The sequence below is a fragment of the Cnephaeus nilssonii genome (assembly GCF_951640355.1).
Source record: "Cnephaeus nilssonii genome assembly, chromosome: 13".
NCBI lineage: Eukaryota > Metazoa > Chordata > Mammalia > Chiroptera > Vespertilionidae > Cnephaeus > Cnephaeus nilssonii.
In genome coordinates, this window is record NC_137084.1 from 79,017,570 (window position 1) to 79,037,215 (window position 19,646).

General features: G+C 45.4%; 1 protein-coding gene across 3 annotated transcripts in view; it reads right to left on the bottom strand.

The window, feature by feature from the left end:
* CADM1 (cell adhesion molecule 1) overlaps window positions 1–17,345 on the bottom strand; it is a 363,088-nt gene extending 345,743 nt beyond the window's left edge. For all 3 annotated transcript variants that reach the window (XM_079787619.1, XM_079787621.1, XM_079787620.1), the window contains exon 1: window positions 17,208–17,345. In XM_079787619.1, the coding sequence (XP_079643745.1) occupies window positions 17,208–17,337 (130 nt within the window). In that variant the 5' untranslated portion in view covers window positions 17,338–17,345. The remainder of the gene's footprint in view (window positions 1–17,207) is intronic.
* Window positions 17,346–19,646: the final 2,301 nt, after the last annotated feature.

A 19,646-nucleotide genomic window follows, 5' to 3' on the forward strand; every position in this document is an offset into this window, starting at 1 on the left:
TCCTCTGTCAGCAACATTAAGCTCCAGTCCTCTGACTAGTCCTTCCTGGTGTTCATCACACAGTTCCTTATCTTGCCTCCGAAAAACACACCTTCCTTAACATTCTACCTCGATGCATCACCCCTTCGGGACCTCTCATACACTCATCTCCAGCACCTAATACAATGTTTGGCACGCTTTGGTCATTTCAACACATTTATATCAAATAAATAACTGAATCAATGCATAATATAGAACTTCCACTATTAATTCTTTACAGATGACTTTCAAATCTTATCTCCAGCTCTGCTCCCAACTTCTCTCCTAAATTCCAGCACCACATTTCAAACTACCTTCCAAACATTTCCACCATGTTCTAATGGCAGCTCAAGTTTAATATATTCAAAACCAAGCTTATTGTCTTCCCTTATAAAAGCTACCATATATTTGTATTTCTGTTCATTTGAATAGCCATTCTCCTAAGCCACTCAAGTTCAAATTCAGAGCACAGCTTCATTTCCAGTCTTTATTTTTTCTCAATCCCCATTCTCCAGTTAGCCACCAAATCCAATCAATTTTACCTCTATTCTTCCACCTCCACCCTAGTTACTTGAATTATTACACCGATAACCAATTTCTCATTTCTCTCTGGTCACAAACAATTGCCAAATCACATTCCTACAACACCAATCCAAAGTTTCTTCATTGTTCAAAATCCCCATGATCTCCTAAACTAAATCTAAATTTGGCATTAAAGGTTTTTCACAATCTTGACCCCAGCTATCTTTTGCTAATCTCATCTCTCATTAGCCATTTTAGCTTTCCTTCTTCCTCAGCCTGGAATGTACCATCTTTCTTGATGAAAATCTTGCCCATGTTTGCAAGACTTCGTTTAAATGAAAAGCCTTGTAGATACTCCAACTCCATGTTAGCTCCCTTCTTTCTAACCTTCTGATAGAAAGAGGGAGATGACAGTGATCTGAAATCCCAGCTCCGAATCCAGTTCTCTGTTGAGGCTACAGTCACATTCCTCATTGCTGCCTGTGGTTTTGGCCTCAGCCCTGATATGCTCTAGTAAACTATCATTCATTCTCTCTAGCTTTGTCATTTTCAACCTGAAAGGACTCATTCTGTTTAGGCCCTTGGTTTTTAAACCTTTTTCAAAAGAGTTGAACATTTTTTCAAAGGGGATGCCTTGGCTATCCAATATATAAATGTAGATATCCTCTTGTTGAAATGGTAGAGCTTTGGGAACTAGAACCAGATAAATGTTATAAAATGAATTTTACTCTTATCAGTTATTCCATAAGTAGATTATATATTCATCTTTTTGTGTAAGTCTGTCTTTTTCTTGCTCCTTTATTTCATGAAAGGTCCAGGTCAAAATCTTCAAGGTGATGACTTTATCTTAAAAAATCCTAATACCTTAAAAATATTCTGTTAAAGTATAACACTGTATGCATTCACTTTATGAAACAAGAATGAAGAGATAAATCATAGGTAAATGAAAATAAAATGGGAGATATTTTTTGTTAAAAAAGAAAAAAAGTTCCATTACTATTTTAGGCCTGACTCATGCTACTGCATGGATGGAATATAATACTTGATGAATAACATTTTACAAGGAAAAGAACACTGAATGGGGTTGTTATTTAAAGAATCAACTTGTTTTCATGCAAATGACCAAAATAATGAAATAAATAGGACCTAGAGCAATTGTTTTTAAATAGGATGCTTGAAAGATTACTCACCTAATTCTAGAAGAAATTAACTAGCCTCTTCTCTCTCTTAGGGAATATCTATCATATACTATATATTAATAAACTGACAAAATTTGTGTTTGAAAGATACAATTTTTCTTAAATATCGCTATCAAACCATTCATAGTACTTGACAGTAGGCTATGCTAATAAAGATATATTTACCAAGATTCATGGTGGAAAGAAAGGGTTTAATGCCTCTACCTTGAAGGATTTCTTAAGAAGTCAAACCCCCCTAAAAATTATCTACCAACAAAAGGGAAATGGTACATGGAGCTATGTCATTCCCCTCAAAACCTCAACTAATTGCAGTAATCCATACACGATGCCTAAGAACTTCAAGCTGTGTAACCTAAGACAATACAGAGCTCTACAGCTACAAGGGAAGCTTCGATAAAATGCTACGATTCCCCTTACCTCGGAGCATTTTAAACACCAAACACAGTCTAGGCTGGATGCATGCCTTAGGCAGCGAAAGGAATTCTAAATGGGTGGATGGGAAAGTGAAGGGCACACCTTAGGAATAAGCCATGAAAACAAGTTCTGATGGGTCCTCTGGCCCCTCCCAGTTCTGACAGGGAGTGAGAGTTATTAAGCAGACATCACTTAGGACAGTGAGAAAAAAGCTGGCTCCCCTCCCCCCTCAAAAAAAACGCCTTTACAAGGTCACAGATATATCAGCGTCACTAATGCATTTTTTAAATATTACAGCAGTACACTCTGGTTAGAGTGGGTTCCACCTCTATGTCACAGGAAAAAACAAGCTCCAAACTTCTCCTAAATTAAAAGGTAATGTTAGCAAACTCTCTCCCTCTGCCTGCATATAAAATTTCCCCCATCTTCCATCAACGACCAGCAGGAAATCTTTGTTTAAAACTAGATTGGTAGTAGGCAATTAACTTTACAAGCTTAATTTTGCCACAGTTTTATTTAGCACCAACTACAGCCACACAAATAGCGCAGGCATCTCCGTAAAACAGACTGCCTTACCCATCTCATGTTTTTAAAACACAGCATCAAGCCATTTCTCACGTCTGATCCAACTACTGTGATCTGTTTTCTGATCCTGTAGCCACTGACTCCACATAGATCTTTATTACTGTATGGGAAAACCGTCACCCTGAGGTGTAAATCTCTGTGTTCCCCGTGCCTCTCCTGAGACTATCTCTCAGTTTTAAGAAAAGAATCATGAAAACTGAGCGGAAGAGGGGCAGATGGCCCCTGGGATAAGTTTCTTGGTTTGTCGCTTCAACTCTGAAGTGCCAGTATGGCCTTAGCAATGACAAAGTCTGGCCATCTCAGGGCTGTGGAGTGATTAAATAAATAGAAAGAGGTTTCCTATCTGGGCTGGTGGGCTAATATCTCTCCAACGATTGCCCAACAACCAAGTATGAACAAACACACTAAAAGTCAGTCTGCCAGACTGTGAAAAGCTCAGGCATTCCGATAGCTCTTCATCCACAATGAGAGAATAAACAACTTCCACCAAGAGGTACAGTTCTAAAAGCTGATAATAAGACAAACACTGAGTTAAATTTATTAACACAAAGGCCCAGTACAAATTCTATTCCCCAACTACCAGGATTCAGAACAAGTAAGAAAGGAGAGACTACATACATATTGAAATCAGATTGTGTAATAGGAAAATGTGAGTGAAAAAACAACCTTGAGGGATTCATTTTTACACTGGTCTTCATTTTGTCCTCTGCTCATACTTATTTTGAAAGGGCCAGAAACAATTTGATGGATACCTAATTTCCATTTCATTCATTGTTTCAACAAGCATTTATTGAGCACATACTATGTAGGGCATTGTGCTCTGTTAAGAGAACAAAGATGAACAATAGTCCCTCCTATAGAAAGGTTAGGATACATATATCCATAGACACATGTCAATATGTATGTAGAAGGTGTCAAATGTCATGGAATGGCTAGAGAAATTGTAATGGAAGTTGAAAGGAAGACATTACGTTCAGGCTGGCAATCAGATTAGATTTGAAAAACTCTGGACTTGGGTCTTTTGAATGCATAGGAGTCAAACATGCTGACACGGAAGACCAGAGGGTGCGACATTTCTATTGGTGAAAACAAGTTGGACAAATACGAATGCACAGGCATATAGAAGGAACACGGGGCGATTCAGAGAAAGATGCTTGATGGGAAGGAAGAAGGTAAGTCAGGAGGGGCACAAAGAAAAGGCTTCTAGCCAACCTGAAGAGTCATGAAAGTTTCTTTGCAAAATCTTGAGCTAAATCTGAAAGACATGTCTAAATCAGCCACATACATAAGGGTGTCTCAGGAGGAGCCGTAACATAAAAAGCAGAGAGCCTGTGGGATCATGGCTTACGTCGGGCACATTTACTTTGGTAAATAACAGTGTGTAGCACCTAAAGCAAGTCCTAAAGCAAGAACACGGTGTGTGCAGGTGGCAGGAGGTGAGCTTGAGCGGAAGACAGGAGTCAGGTGAGGAAGGGCACGGCTGGCCATGAGGAAACCATGCAAGCTTGGTCTTCAAGGTGCTGAGAAAACGGGCAAAGATTTTAAGCAAGAGAGTGACAATCTATTGTGTATTTTAGAAAGATCTGTCTAAAGCAGTATTAAGGATGCATTACAAGGGATGAGACTAGAGGTAAACAGACCAATTAAGGGGCTGTTATATTAATTTAAATCTTTCGTCGTCTGTAAAATGAGAATAAGGGTCAACTAAACCAGTGGTGGTGAAATAGATGAGTGAATGCAAGAGGTAGGCAGGACTTGGTAACTAACAGAGGGGTTAAGGATAGCAAAGGAAGAAACCTAAAATGTCTCCCAGATTTATTTAACTCATTGGGTCAATGGTGGTACCCTTCTACTCAAGAGTAAACACAGGATGGAGGGAGGTTTGGGGAGAAAAAATGCTAAGTTCCGTTGTAGACATCTTGAATTTTAGGAAAATATAGTTGTGTTTAAAACTATGGGTTTTGAAAATAGATCTGGTTTTGCTACTTATTATTTGTGCCTTCTGGACAAGGGATCTATCATCCTCTCCACTTCCTCATCTGGAATAAAGCAGCACGGGTCACTACTCATGGGGTGACAGTGGGAATTAAATACGATCATGAATGAAGACACTAAATAAGTGATAGTTGCTTTGTCAGTAATGTTATTTGAGGTAACTGTGGACATCGAGATTGAAATATCCAATAGACAGTTTTAGAACAGTCTGAGGTTTAGATGCGAAGGGCTGTGCAGAAGAACTAAGGACACCACAACTTAGAAAAGGGAGCGGAGTGGGGCAGTGAGGCCTGAGAAACAGATACGTCACTTGAGTGGCGGAGGAGAGGGTAAAAGATAACAGTGAGAAACAGAATAAGGCGACATTATTAAACATCAGAGACACACTGCACTGTATGGGAAGGAGCTATTTTCATATAAGTAATTTGGAGAATTAAAAGAAATATAAAGGCTTCTAAAGTAAAATAACGCCAAATGGGGGCAATTCATTAAAATAACTGAGAACCCAGGGTTTGTCAAATAAGGAGACAGAATATAAGCAGATGTTAACAGAGCTTGTGGAATGTGTGAAAAGAAAGAACAATACTATTATTTTTTTTAAAGGACAAATAGAAAGGATACATGAGAAAGGAATGGAATTGGCTACTATATAGGAAGATGGATGGGAATGGCCAGAAGGTAAGGGAGGAAGTGAGAATTCTCTTTATAGATTTGATTGTTGAGCCTTGTTACTTGTGATCTTGTGAACACAGTACTCTGCCTAGTCTCCGTGGGATCTCATTTAAAGGCAAAAAAGCGTGAGCTATACTTGGTAGATTCGTTGTCTACAGTGGTCTTAGTGGAGTAATTCCAAAACTATTTTGTATTAACTATAAGACATCAAATATATCCTAGTTCTGCCCACTGAAACAAAGATAAGTCTATAGCAATGAGCACTCCTCTGATATTTAAATACGAAAAGAAACCAGGACATCTGGGAGAAATAGCTGATTCCAGGTCTGGGGCAGAGAAAATACAATGTGAGCTTAGATATCTTGTGACATAAAATAAGAAAGTTCTTAAAAATTAACAGAGATATATCAAAAGGAATCGGAGCCAGACTAAAGGGGTTCCCACTGGCCAAATTTGATGATAATGAAATATAATCACACTGAATTTTTAAAATCTGAGTCCATTGTGATTTTTATCAAAGGAGAGGCGGCAAGGCAAGCTCTTCTTCAGGCAAGCCTGCCTCTGGCCAAGGCCGGGGAATGACAGAATTAGAAAAAAACCACAATTTAGTAACTACCCTTACATATATTTTTAATCCTCACCCAAGAATATGTTTTTATATTGATTCGAGAGGGAGAGGAAGGGGGAGAGAGAGAGAAACATCGACCGGTTGCCTCCCGCACGCATCCCGACCAGGGATGGAACCCGCAACCTAGGTATGTGTCCTGACTGGGAATTGAACCCCCAGCCTTTGGGTGTATGGGACGACACCCAGCCAGGGCCTACTGGTATAATATTTGAATCAGACAAGATTTATCAGTGCTGCTAAAAATGCTAGATGAAATGTTATTAGAAAACAGGATCTTCAGCTCAAAATAGCCCACAAATTATTTATTAATCATAAAGGGACATTAATAGACAAATCAATAAATCCACAGAAACGAAGTAACTAAATTTTTATCACTAACCAAGGGATCAAGCTTACCATCACCAATAATATGACAAACTGATATTACATCCCTTTGACGTGATTCTGTAAGAAGGTGGCGAAGTGGCAACATGAGCATGCAGCGTTCTTGCCCAGGTCTGCAGTGTGACTGGAGCTATGAGGAAACGATCCAACAATCTGTAGAGGAACTGTGGGACGGGACGGGACGGCCTATAAAACAGCAGGTCTGGACGCATCCAAATGTCCACGCCATGACAGACAGCCCCCTTTACAAAGCCTCGAAAGCAAAGGTACAGGGAGGGAACGGTACTAGGGAAAGGAAGACAGGAAAACCAAATCCAGTGTGTGGTCTCTGACGAAGCCTAGATCAGGAAGGATGAGGAAACATATAAAGGGTGTTACTGGGACAACTAGAGAAGTCTGGATATGGGCTGGATATCAGGTATTATTAAATCAATGTTGAGTTCCTTGAACACAATAATGGTACTGAGGCCGCGCAGGTACATGTCCTTCTTCTCAGGAGTTAGGAGCTGAAGTCACCCAGGGGGTAGTGTCACTGCCTTCAACTTACTTCCACCTGGGTCAGTGAAAAAAGAAATGTGTGTCCACATTATTCAGAGAGCTAGAGAGAAAGCAAACGGGCAGCTTGTAACCGTCTATGAACCCGGGGAAGTACACGCAGTCATTGTACTTTTCTTTCATCCTTCCTGTGGTTTGGAAAGTTTTCAAAATAAAAGTTGAAAAAAAATTGACTGTAAACTTATGGAAGACAGACATCAACCCACCCAACTATGGATGCGCCCAACATAATGCCTGGTGTAAAAGCAGCCGCTCCACTTAAAAGTCACTTTTAAATTCTCATTTTTCCACCAGGTGCCTTACCCAAGTTATTTTTTATTTTTAATAAAGTATTTTTAAAAAATACGTTTTTATTGATTTTTAGAGAGAGAGGAAGGAAGAGGGATAGAGAGAGAGAAACATTGATGAGAGAGAAATATCATCCATCAGCTGCCGCCTGCACACCCCCTACGGGGGATCGAGGCCACAACCCGGGCATGTGCCCTGACAAGAATCTAGCAGTGACCTCTTGGTTCCTGGGAACGACACTCAACCACTGAGCCACACCAGCCGAGCCAAATTCTTCATTTAAATATAGTGGATTAAAATACAGGAGGGTTAGGTAAAATAATATAGTCCCCTCTCTGTTAAAAAAAGGTCCAGAAATTTGAGATTGTAATCACTGTCAGTACTAGATGATTCCATTTAGTTACAAAAAAATTTTTAAACTCCAGGTTATTCTTCAGTTTCACCTTAGAGACGACAGTATATGCTGAATTAATCCCATCAGCATGGTATTTATGTTTCAGTATTCCCAAACATGTGAGATTTACAAACGTGATCAGCAGTAGTCTGAGACATAAAACCCGCATCACTCAATAGTGGCGGTTTTAATAAAAGCCACACATACACATAAAACTCCCTTTTCACGTATGTTCACATATATGATCTTATTTTATGTTTAGCCCCCTGTAAGGCAGCTTGTTTCTGCTCTTTCTAACTCTCTGGGCTTCGTCACTCGGAAACCTACGCTGGGTGTTCCGCTGGCCAGCTGGGCCGGAGACGGAGAGCTGCTTCAGAAAAGGGAAAGGATCAACAACCAACATTCACGTGATGACTAGCCAACTGAAAGAAAGGAAACTGAGGTCTCGGCTCCAGGCGTGCTCGCCGGACACGCACGGGGAAAAGTGAAGCTCGAAGTCATTTAAGCTCATCTTTATGTGAACCTGTCAAGTGATAAAACCATTCGAGCAGTGATTTAGTACTAGATTACCTGTTTTTCTCCCTGTTGGTGAAGTTTTATGGGGTGGGTAAGGGGTTCCCCAAGAGGGATGAAGCGACGTTCCTTGCCTGCTCAGACGAGGCAATCAGGCTGATGACTGTAGTAAGTCTGGGCGGCTCGCTGACCACAGGCACGTTCGGCAAAGAGCCAAATACACACCTTTTCCCCAAGACTGTCTCCAAAGACTCCAGGGCCGTGGTCAGCAAACTGCGGCTCGCGAGCCACATGCGGCTCTTTGGCCCCTTGAGTGTGGCTCTTCCACAAAATACCACGGCCTGGGCGAGTCTATTTTGAAGAAGTGGCGTTAGAAGAAGTTTAAGTTTTAAAAATGTGGCTCTCAAAAGAAATTTCAATCGTTGTACTGTTGATATTTGGCTCTGTTGACGAATGAGTTTGCCGACCACTGCTCCAGGGTCATCAAGTTTTCGTATCACTGAAGTATCATGCTATGTAACCTTCTACTAGCAAAAACTGAACCAGGCAGAGGAAGGATCCAAACAAGGAAAAAGTAAGGGGTGAACTGCGGCACATACCATTACCAGGTAAAGGCTGTGAACAGATCCTTCAGATAAAAGGTTTAGCAGTGAGAGCCAGTGACAATTCAGCCCCGATGTCATCAGCTAAAGTGCTGCGCTGGAGAGGACTGTAGGTAGGCAGCACTGCCCCCGGGGTCCAGGCCGATTCAAACACTGGCTAGCAAAGGCCTGGGCTGTAGCGCACTTCCCGCCGGCCCCCCCGGGAGGTACTTCTTGGTAACTGGACAGACCACACATGAGCACCAACCACCTTCTAAAACGGCTCATATTTTGGGCCATCTGCAGGGGCCTGGTCTCATTTACAGCACAGCAGCAGCTCCAGGTGAAGCCCCCTTGACCCTGACCCTGACCCTGACCCTGACCATTATGAGCCCTTCCTATCCTAAAGGGCTTGCCTTTGTGTCTGAAGGTTTTACTTTGCCGGCCTGTAATTTGCCCTCATTCAAACACATACCACCAAACAGGTGTGACACACTTTCCGCATTCTAACCTTTAAATTTTTTCAGTAAAATAATGGCCATAATATCTACACACTTCCGCTTACTGTAAAAAAAAACAACAACATATAAACATATATACCCGTAAAGCAGAAAAAGGATGTGTTAGTTAAACTGAAAGATGCAAAGGGAAGATGTTTATTCTCAAGGTAGGCAAGGAGAATCAGGCGTCTTACACCTATAAACCTAAGGAAAACAGATAAGAAAGCAGTTTTACGCAAAGGCAACAGCTGAAGACGGATCAGTGGAACCACTTTCTTCCTCTGGTTCACTGGAGAATCACGGTCTTCCAGTCCCATCAGAATTGGGCTAAAAAGTAATAAAAAATTAGGACAATTAGAGAGGGAGTGCGACAGCAATTGAGGAAGGAACAGCCGCAAGACAAAACAGTGTGGATTCTGAGCCGATACAAGAAGCAAGCATGTGAGACGGGGTTTTCAGAAAGGGACGCAGCATGATCCTGTCCGGAGAAGAACTAGCACGGTGGCAGGTGGACATATTCTGACAGAGTGGTCAGGGGGCCTGGCTAGGAAGCTTCTGCTAGTACTACATGATCTGCAGAGGCAGGACATTGGGGCTTCCAGAGAATGCTGTGGAGAAGCAATCAGCCCATTTTATTTCAGCCAAGAGTGGAAGTTAAGGAGGGAAAGGACTCCAAATTTAGGGGCCTTAGAGACCAGGGTGACAATGGTGTCATATGCAATGACAGAAAAAGATGAAAGTTCCATTTTTGACATGTTAACTTTTAGGTTAATCCTAGCCAAGTGGAGAGAGGGTGCAGACAATGGGAGATGAGATTGGGGCAGGTGAGCCCTTGGTGTTTGGGCAGATTCCTCCCCGCCCCCTCTAGGGACCTCCTAACTTAATTCCAACCTGGCATTACAGTCACTGCTGGATGCTGAAGAAGATCAGAGCGCAACCTTACCAAGGAAGACTGCCAAGAGCGAGGTACTTATTCTGGGCATTTTTAAAGGTCCATGTCATTGGAGTATCAACTTCAAACACTGAGTAGCATTTAAATATATATCAGAGCACTTTCATTCAAGCCTATTTAACATTTCTGAAATATCTAGATCAAAATGTTGGGTCAAATGACTATATTCCAGTAAAACATCTACTAAGAGAAAAGATTCTCCCCAGCCCACAACTCTCCTAAGAGATTCAAGACACCTGTCACGTAACATCTCCTCGGGGCCAGCTCTCTCCACCTGACCGCGGGCTTCTCTTTTGAGGAGGAAAGGCCACACATGGCCTTTGCTGTGCATGTACATAGACCCCTCCAGTGCCTTTTCTTCTCACCCTAGTTCAAGGCCAAGTGCACCACGCTTCTGAGACCAGCACTGGAAGGTCTTCAAAGAGAAACTGCCCATTAACCACAACAGCAGCTGCTGGCTGGAGCCTGCAATTTAAATCTCTGAAAAAGAAACTGTGGCTTCTGAAATTTAAACAAGGAGGTGCTACTTGTAATTACAAACATTCCAGTGGGTTCCTTCCTTCATTGCTGGTTTCCAAACAAAGGCTGTTTATTCGAATTTAGTGGCGCTCCCCCGCCCCAAACCTTGAATGTAGGCATTCTTTTGTGCTTTTCACCTGGCCGGGCAGCTCAGACCCCTCAAAACCATCCCATGTGTAATTGCTTGTTTGGCTGGAAACCAAAAAACCAAATGCTTCTGATTTATAGTCCACATTAAATACATTTGAGAAAGAACCTCTTAACACACAGCCACGCGCACACACACTCACACACACACACACACACACACACACACACACGCATGCGCGCACAGACTCACATTTCATGAACTTTGGAAAATGGAACAACCTATTTTCAAAAAAAAAAACACAAAGAAGTTCAGAAATTAATACGGAAGCATTTCAACATTTCTAGTTAAAATTAAAAGTTCATATTTTAAATCAATGGGGCAAATACTGATCAGTAAAAACAGTCACCTTTTTTCTCCCTACCTGGTGCCCCTATCCTACAAAAATCCAGCCCGAATACTCACAGCTTGTCGTACGGGTCTCCTGCAGTGAGGGAGAATTTTGCGATCACTTCAGTTACAGAATACAGGGAGAAAGTAGCACTAAGCCAGTCAGAAATGGGAAAAGGATTTTTTTCTTTTAAGCCTTATATTCAAAAAATGCAAAGGCATTTATATACCATGGAGGCATTTTAAGATAAACATACAAATGAAGCTATGTATCCCCCAGCCACCCTAACAGAAGTCCTCCGGTGGAGGTATTCATTATGAGAACTGGAAATGCAATCTCGCACCGTGCTTCTCAAAGCACACCACAGTGGCTGGATTAGCTACAATTACTGCATATTTACACAACCATATTTACACAACAATAACACTCATCTTACCCAATCCAAACAAAACCTTGCTCAAAATAAACCAAACCACGCAAACAGGTCTCCTCAGTACAGGCAGTAATCAAACTCTGGCTTCGTGGTTTCTGCCTCAGCTTTACCCACCATACAAGCCTTCCCTCTGGGTACTGTCCTCAGTAAAGCCAGGGAGGGCAAAAACTCTGTAGGCCAGTTGGGGAGATGTACATTGAACTAACGGTACTGTGATTAGGAGGGTGGGGGAAGGAGGAATGTACTGTACAGAGATTCGTTCTAAAGTGAATTATGGAAGGAATAATAGGATGTCCAGGATTTGTTTGAAACAAGCTGGGAAGGGGAGGACAGGCACAGAGGACAGAGGATGGGTTGCCGTGGGTGGATAATCACTGAACTAGGTGATGTGCACACAGGGTTAATTATGGTCTTTCTGCTTGTGTATATATTTGAAATTTTTCATAATAAAATGGGAAAGTAAAGAAAATATGATCAATGTAAAAAAGTCATCTAGCAAAAAAAAATATTTTTTTAAAAAAGAAACAAATCATACTCAGCTTTTCCTCTGCTTAGTAAAAAGGGGTGCGCACCTGGTAAGGACATCAAGATGTGTTCTTGTTCGTTAATGAAGGACCCTCCTTTTCCCTTAGTCAGGGGGAAAGAGTTCTACTGTAAGTATGAACCCTTGAAAAGGCAAGTCAAAAGCTTAAAAAACTAAAGCTGAGGATTCTGAAACCTGGTTTTCATGCACTTCACTTATCACAGCAACACAACCCTGAGCTCCCCCGTGGAGGCGCTCGGGATGGCGTTCACGCTGTGGCTGCCAGATCAAGTCCAGAGGTTTCGGAATCATTTGTCAACACCAAAGACAACCTTACCAAGAGCTGGGCCTTTCCTCCCAGAGGTCACTCCTCTGAGCCATGGGTTTATTACTTAAAACAGCAATAAATCTTGCTGCCTTCAGAATACAAACCATTCCGGGCCAAGATACTGTCTCCCCGTGATCCACATCCCTCTCTGGGCATCCCTGCTGGGAGGTGGAAGAGAAGGTCCATTGGCTGGGCATCCAGGGAACCCGCTCCCCGTCCCGGGTGCAGAGGTAACTGGGCCTCAGTGCAGTGGTAAGCAAGGCCCTGCCCTCTCTGGGCTGCGGCTGCCTCATTGGGAAGTAATGGGATTTCACCAGATGATTTCTAACACTGTCCTCCCCCTTCCAACAATGCCAGGATTATAAAAATCTCACATTCCCCAACAGGTGACATTAAGAAAAAAAGCTTCGGTGCTAAAGTGAACATTTGATATTAAATACTTTTAAAATGTGAATATGAATACTGTATTGGGTGAGTTTCTCCATGTGCATCTATGTACATATGTGTGTATATATACATATTTGTATGAGTACACACACACACACACAGTAATTGATACCATTAGGTGCTTATACGGAACTAATTGCTTCCAACTCAAAGCAGCAAATTTTCAATTCTGCAACAGATGTCGCTGTGTGATTTCTCCTTTCTGTGCTGGATTTTCAGTTTAAAAAGCCCAGCATAATGGTCAGTACTATTCTTCCCAAGAAGGAGATACAGCATTTGAATACTTTGGATTAATTTTTTATAAATTTCTTCATATGCTGGTAAATTTCTGTTCAAATCATAGCATCGATTAGTTTAGCCCAATTTAAGAAGGTCACTCAGGTAAAAATGGGCCTTTTATTAAACACACACACAACATTTTTTAAATGTAAATTCTAAGTGACTGATTAGCACACACAGAAACCCAGGGAATAAGACAGTTTATACTCACAGCAATATTATCAGTTTTTTAAAGTCTGAAAATCATTAGCAACATAAGCCAAGGAATAAGAATTCACATATGTAGGCGGCCAAAATGTAGCGAGTGGGGGCAGAAGGCACTGCAAACTTCAAGGGCACCATCAAATTTTGGATTTTGGTTTTCACAGCATTTCTTTGAAAATAAATAGTCAGACTAATATTATAATTGCAAGACATCTTGCCAATCGGACATTTCCTACCAACCACCTTCTTGACACATGTCACCGAAAGGTGACATCTCTTTCCCTTCAACCAATATATCCTCCAACAACCATCAGCCTCAGCGGGTAGCTAGCATTTTCTTCTGTTGAAATTCAGAGCTGGGAAGGATTTCAAAAATCTCCCTGTCAGACCCAGGAAAGCTGCTACCTGTTGAGGTGTTGGAGGGTGTGGAGTGAGATGAACAGTTAGGGAGGTGAGGACCCACTCAGATAAGAATACGAAGTCAGGAAGTGAGAGAGGATGCGAAAGTGTCCTGCCTGTTGGCTTATCCAGGTCCCACTCCCCTTTACCAGGAGGCCCATTGGAGAAAACGGGATAAAGCATGTACAACATCCATATGAATAAAGCTCTTGTTCCACAGAACTGCCTCCTCTTTTATTCCCCCCTTTTTCCGTATTTGTTCATTTCAAAAGATTGCTCAATGGGTCTCTTGTTCCTCCAAAATGTCCCAGGCAAATAATGCAAGCTTGTCTCGTCACACAAGTCACTAAATGAAGCCTTGTGCGTCTCCAGTGACACACTGTAAATATAAAGTGGCATTAATGAGGGATATTTTATCAAAGCTATCTCAGACAAGTGCGAGTCCCTCCTGTGGCTATTCAATTTGATGCACGGAAAGGCAACAATAGCGGGCGGCACTTCTGCAAAGTCCCCATCCTGGTCTTCAAGCCCCGACAGGCCAAGAAGCAAAACTCAGCCTCTGGGCTTGCCAGCGCCACCGCAAAGCCCCACCCAGCAGCCACCCTCTGGGATGCTGAGAACGGTAAGAGGACCTGTCTGCTCAGGATCAGGAACAACATCCTGCACCTAAAACCTAACAGGCATGACTTACACTGGAATGAGCTCAGAAGACCCCATTTTAGCTGCATTTCATCAGCATCCCAACACCACAGGAGGGCTGGGAGATTTTCTCCAAAGGAGGATGGATTCGGTTACAGGGGGAGACATAACCTGGAGCTACTGCACAATGGCCCTGGATTGCTACCCCAGCAAGGATGTCAATGAAATAAGGCCAATGAAGTGAGAAGACAGCTCCAACAGGTTTCTCTAATCCTGGGAGTGGGGCTGGAGGCCTCTGAGAACGCTTAAACTAAGAGGACTAAGGGAGAGAAGTCACGGTGGCCAGCTGACATCTTCTCTGGTAGGCTAGGGCCAGGGGCTAGACCAAGACCCCTTCTCAAACTGACCGCGCGCACACACAAAGGCATTTTTTTAAAGGATTTGAAAATCATCTACCTCCTCACTACAAATCAAACCCAATTACTTTCTAATTTGAACACAATCTGATAACCAAAATATAAACAGGGAGGTACACAAGAGCAAGAAGCTGCTTCCATGGTAACTGGCAACAGAATTTTCCTGTAGCTCTGACATGCACGGCTGAGTTCCAGACCGCTCCTTTCCAAGTCAGCACACAGCCCTCGCTAGGAAGGCAACTTCTTTCTTACCGCGAGAGAGGGACAAATATAGTACCGCTGTTACTACTCCGCGCCTTCAATGAGCAGGCTTGACGGAGGGGTGTCATCTAATCCTGCTCTGCTGCCAGGCGGCATTGCTCGGCTCCCATTTTTTGTCAAAAGGCAATATTCCCGGCCAGCGCTTCCCCCCTCCCCCTTTTTTGCAGCCAATACAAGTCTATTGTTGCCTCTATTATGCGCCAGTTACCCAGCCTTTACTCACGCTCACGTTTAACTGACACTGGCGCTTTTCACAATGCAGCAGCACGAAGAATCTCTTTCAGGAACATTTTATTGAACCCATCCAGTCAGAGACATTACCCGAAATGAAGTTGTAAGCACCCCGGCATCGGCTGAACCCAATTATCTCGTAACTCATAAATTAAGAATTCACAGGGGGGAAAACACATAAACAACATCCGGAGAGACAGACCGTGGCATGGAAGAAAAAAAAAATCCTCAGCTCTGGAACTGAAGCTGCTTGCCAGATTCCCACCCCTATACGTCCCCAATAGGTTCCCCGAACAGAGCTCCCTTGCAAGCCGGTGTTGGGGAGGAAACAAGCAACCCGGCATCCCCCAAATCCAAAGCGAGCACCCCCAGTCATCCCCATTTCATTCAGCGTGTCTCCTGCGGTGTTTACGTAACTGTGTGTCCTCTAGCGTGTAAACAAAAGGCACAGCCCGAGCGGAGCGGCGCCCGGAGCGGCACGGCGGCTCCCGCGCTGCGCGGGCCCGGGCCCAGGGCTCTGCAGGTGGGGGCTGAGCTCTCGCTGTCCTCCGCCACTTGTTGCTCGTGGGTCCAGCAGCTCCGAAGCTGCAAGGAGGGGCTTTGCAGGCGCCCAGCCCTGCAGCATTGCCTCCAGCACCTCCCCCCTCCCCGCAACCCCCCGCGGCCTCGCGCCTCGGTTCCCGGCTCCCCGCGCCAAGCCCGCCGCAGGAGGCCAGGGACGCGGGGAAGCTGCGCGACCGCTGAGCTCGGCGGTGGCGGGAACGGGAGGCCGGGTGCAGCCCCGCCGGCCTCTTCGCGGGGGAAGAGCTCCCTTTTGTTAGCAAAAGCAAACACTGCCCTCTTCTTTTCCGTCCGCGCCAGCGCGCCCGGCACTCCGGCAGCCACCGGGCAGCTCCAGCCGAGGGCTCAGCGTCCTCCGGGAAAGCGCGGGGCGTGCAGAGCCGCCCCCGGGCAAATTCCCCAGACAGCTCGGCACACAGGGGGCGCCCGGAGGCCCGAAGGGTGCCCGTGTGGCGCAAAGGCCGCGAACGCTCCCTCCACCACCCCCGGGCTGCTCAGAGGACGGGCAGCCTGAAATCTGGTGTCCCCACTCGCGGCAGAGGATGTCGCGGGGCAGGCCGACTGCGGGCTCCCGGCCCCAACCCGCAGAGGCGGCGAGAGCAAACGCCCCCCGCGGGGCCGGACCGGGTAACTTTCCCTACCTGGGGCCTGGCCACGGAGACCCGCAGCCGGGCGGAGGGGACCGAGGGGCCGCGGTCAGGCTGGGGGGAGTCCTAGGGGCGCGCGGTTCGGGGAACAGGCAGAGCGCGGGGAGGGCAGAGCGATCAGACAAGTCTGGGGATGTCCTGTGGAGCAGTGAGGGAGCTCACGGAGGCGGCTGCTAGACGCGGGAGGATTTGGGGATGGAGGACCGGGGAGTCCGCTGGAGAGGTGGTGGTGAATGGGCGGCCTGGGAGAGGCGAGGACTGCAAGTTATGGGGACAACAGCGAGTTTGGACGGTTGGTGGGGTGCCTAGGATCCACCACCTTCCTCCAAATTCTCTAGCCCCGCTCCCAACCGGGCTCCCCATTCTCACTCCACTCCGCGCCAAGCCGTGGAGAGAAGATGTGGGTGCAGCCATCCCTAAGGACTCTAATTCACACCCAGCTGGACAAGGGAGGAGGGAACGACCGATCCCCTCAGCCCCTTCCATCTTAGCCCTGAGTTTCCTCTCCACACTCTCAGCGCTTCGGATTTAGGAAGTGGGGGACGGTTGTCATGGAAACGTTTCCACCACCACCCCTCGGCTACGGCTACTGGGGTGCCTTAGGAGATTTAGGGGGCCGATTGGCCTGGTCCCACACCTACCTGTGGGGATCAATGCCGCGGCGGAGAGGAGCAACAGCAGAAGCCGGAGCCGGAGCCCGGGAGGCGCCGCCGCCACCGCCGCCGCCGCCGCCGCACACTGGGATCCGCTCGGCAGCACAGCACTCGCCATGTCGGGCACCTGCCTCAGACTGGCGGCGGCGGCTTCCTCCGGAGCCAGCGCGGACAACTAATGATATGCTAATGACATGCACTGAAGGCGGAGTCAGGACCGACCAATCACCGCGCTGAGAGCCCAACCCGGCTCTCGGAGGACTTCCCCATCCCCCACCCCGCCCCCTGGCGCTGGTGTTCGGCGACGCGCCCGCGCCACCTAGGGGCGGGACGAAGGGGAGGGGCGTATGCAAATATGTTTAGGTTAAAATTCTTTTTCGCTTCCTTGGCATCTAGGAAAAAGTGTTCTCCCTGCGCCGGGTGCGTGGGGCGCCGGCTCCGGGGGGCGGTTCTAGCTTCCCGTACACCTTTATTAAGAATGCTTATGGCAAGCGCGATATCCCTAGGAGGTTCCCCTGCGCGGTGCACCGAGCACAGCGGCCTGGAAACCAGACGTTGCAAATTTCCGTCCCTCACCTTGCGCTGAAGGAATAGGTCTCTGGGAAACTGGGGGTTTCGGGAGTGGAGAGTGAGAGTGCAGGTCCCCGGATTGACAAAACAATCTGGGAGAAGTGCATGCGTGCTATGCGCGTCCGGCGAGCAGGAGAGCCTGCTCAGCAACCTAGCGGTAGACTGGGGCATGGTTGGGAGAAAGGAGCCAGAGTCGGGCTCTGGGATTTTCGAGTCCGCGTCTTTGTGATAGATTCTCGGGAAAGGTAGCTGGAGGAGGATCGACGCAGGCTCCCCGGCTTGCTGAAGGTCGCCGTCCTGGTTTAATGTGTGTGTGTGTGTGTGTGTGTGTGTGTGTGTGTGTGTGTGTGTGTGTGTGTGTGTTTAATACATATGACCATATATAATATATATTTACGATTGCACACATTCAACAACAAAATTATTCTGTCAAGGCTGCTGGGTGCAGTCTGGGAGGCGGGGAGTGGTGGGCGCCCGTGTGAAGATAGGGTTTGCCATCTTCCTCCTTCAGAGTTCAAACCCACTCCTCCCTGCTCTACACCCCCAGGCCCCCCTCAGGCAGGTGGTCCAACAGGTGCTCTGAGCTTCCAGGGTCTCTGGGAGAGGCCCTCCTGGCTGGAGAGACTGGCTTCTCCCGACTCCACTCGCTCTGCCTCCTCGAAATTGCCTTTGCTTTCTCTTGAACCAGGAAGCCCACTCTCCTGTTTGTTTGCTTCTTAATTACTTATTTTCTTCTCCTCCAGAAGATCATGTGCGCTCTGACCCTCTGTTGCTCAAGCATCAAATTGAAGGACGAGCCATATTAAGTGTAAAGGTTTATAATAATTTAAGTATTCATAGAATGCAGAACAATAAGATGTAGGAAATGCAATTTGCATAATAAATATCAATATCACAACAGCTAAAACAAACCATGACAAATTATCTGTGGCTAAATGACCAAGAGATTACTAAATGTGAATTGCTAAGTCTGAGCTATAGTCTAGTGGAGCTGCACTAAATGACTTGGCCAGGCCCTCAGTCCTCATCATGTTAAAAATAAATAAATAATAAAATTACGTATCAAAAAAGGAAGTCGAGATCTGCACACCCAACAAATGAGTTACACTTAAAACAGCCTCCTATTACCCATTATGCATAAACTAATTTCAAGACTGCCCTGTCTCCACAACCCTGGAATTTCTGCTCTTAATTACAGGCCACATGCATGAACTGCAGGCAGCCCTCCAGAAGTGGGAAAGCTCCCGCAGGAAAATAGCAGGAAACCATCCCCACATGGAAACCATCACCACATGTCCAGTTTGCAACGTCCGACCTATTCTTATGTCTCTGAAAGTAAATCTACCTGCATCAGACTAAAATGCAAAGCAGAGTCAGGATAAACAATTGGAGGCCATATAAACAATTTGAGGTATGAGCCATAAAGTAAGGTCCTATATGTCAGGAACTCGGGCATCCTTGCACAGAGCCTAGCACATAATAATATTATTTGCTATTACTATTACTACTTTGGCATTTATTGAGTTCTTCTTTAAAAAAAATATTTTTTTATTGTTTCAGGGAGGAAGGGAGAGGGAGAGAGAGATGGAAACATCAATGATGAGAAAGAATCTCTTCCTGCAGGCCCCCTCCTGGGGATCGAGCCTGCAACCCAGGCATGTGCCCTTGACCAGAATTGAACCTGGGACCCTTCAGTCTGCAGGCCGATGTCTAGCCACTGAGCCAAACCAGCTAGTGCTTACTGAGTTCTTAATTAACTATTTTTCCTGCATAATCTCACTTAATTTTTGGAACAATTCCCATGGTACATACTATTATTATCTCTCATTTTATATTTTTTAAACATTGTTAGGAAAA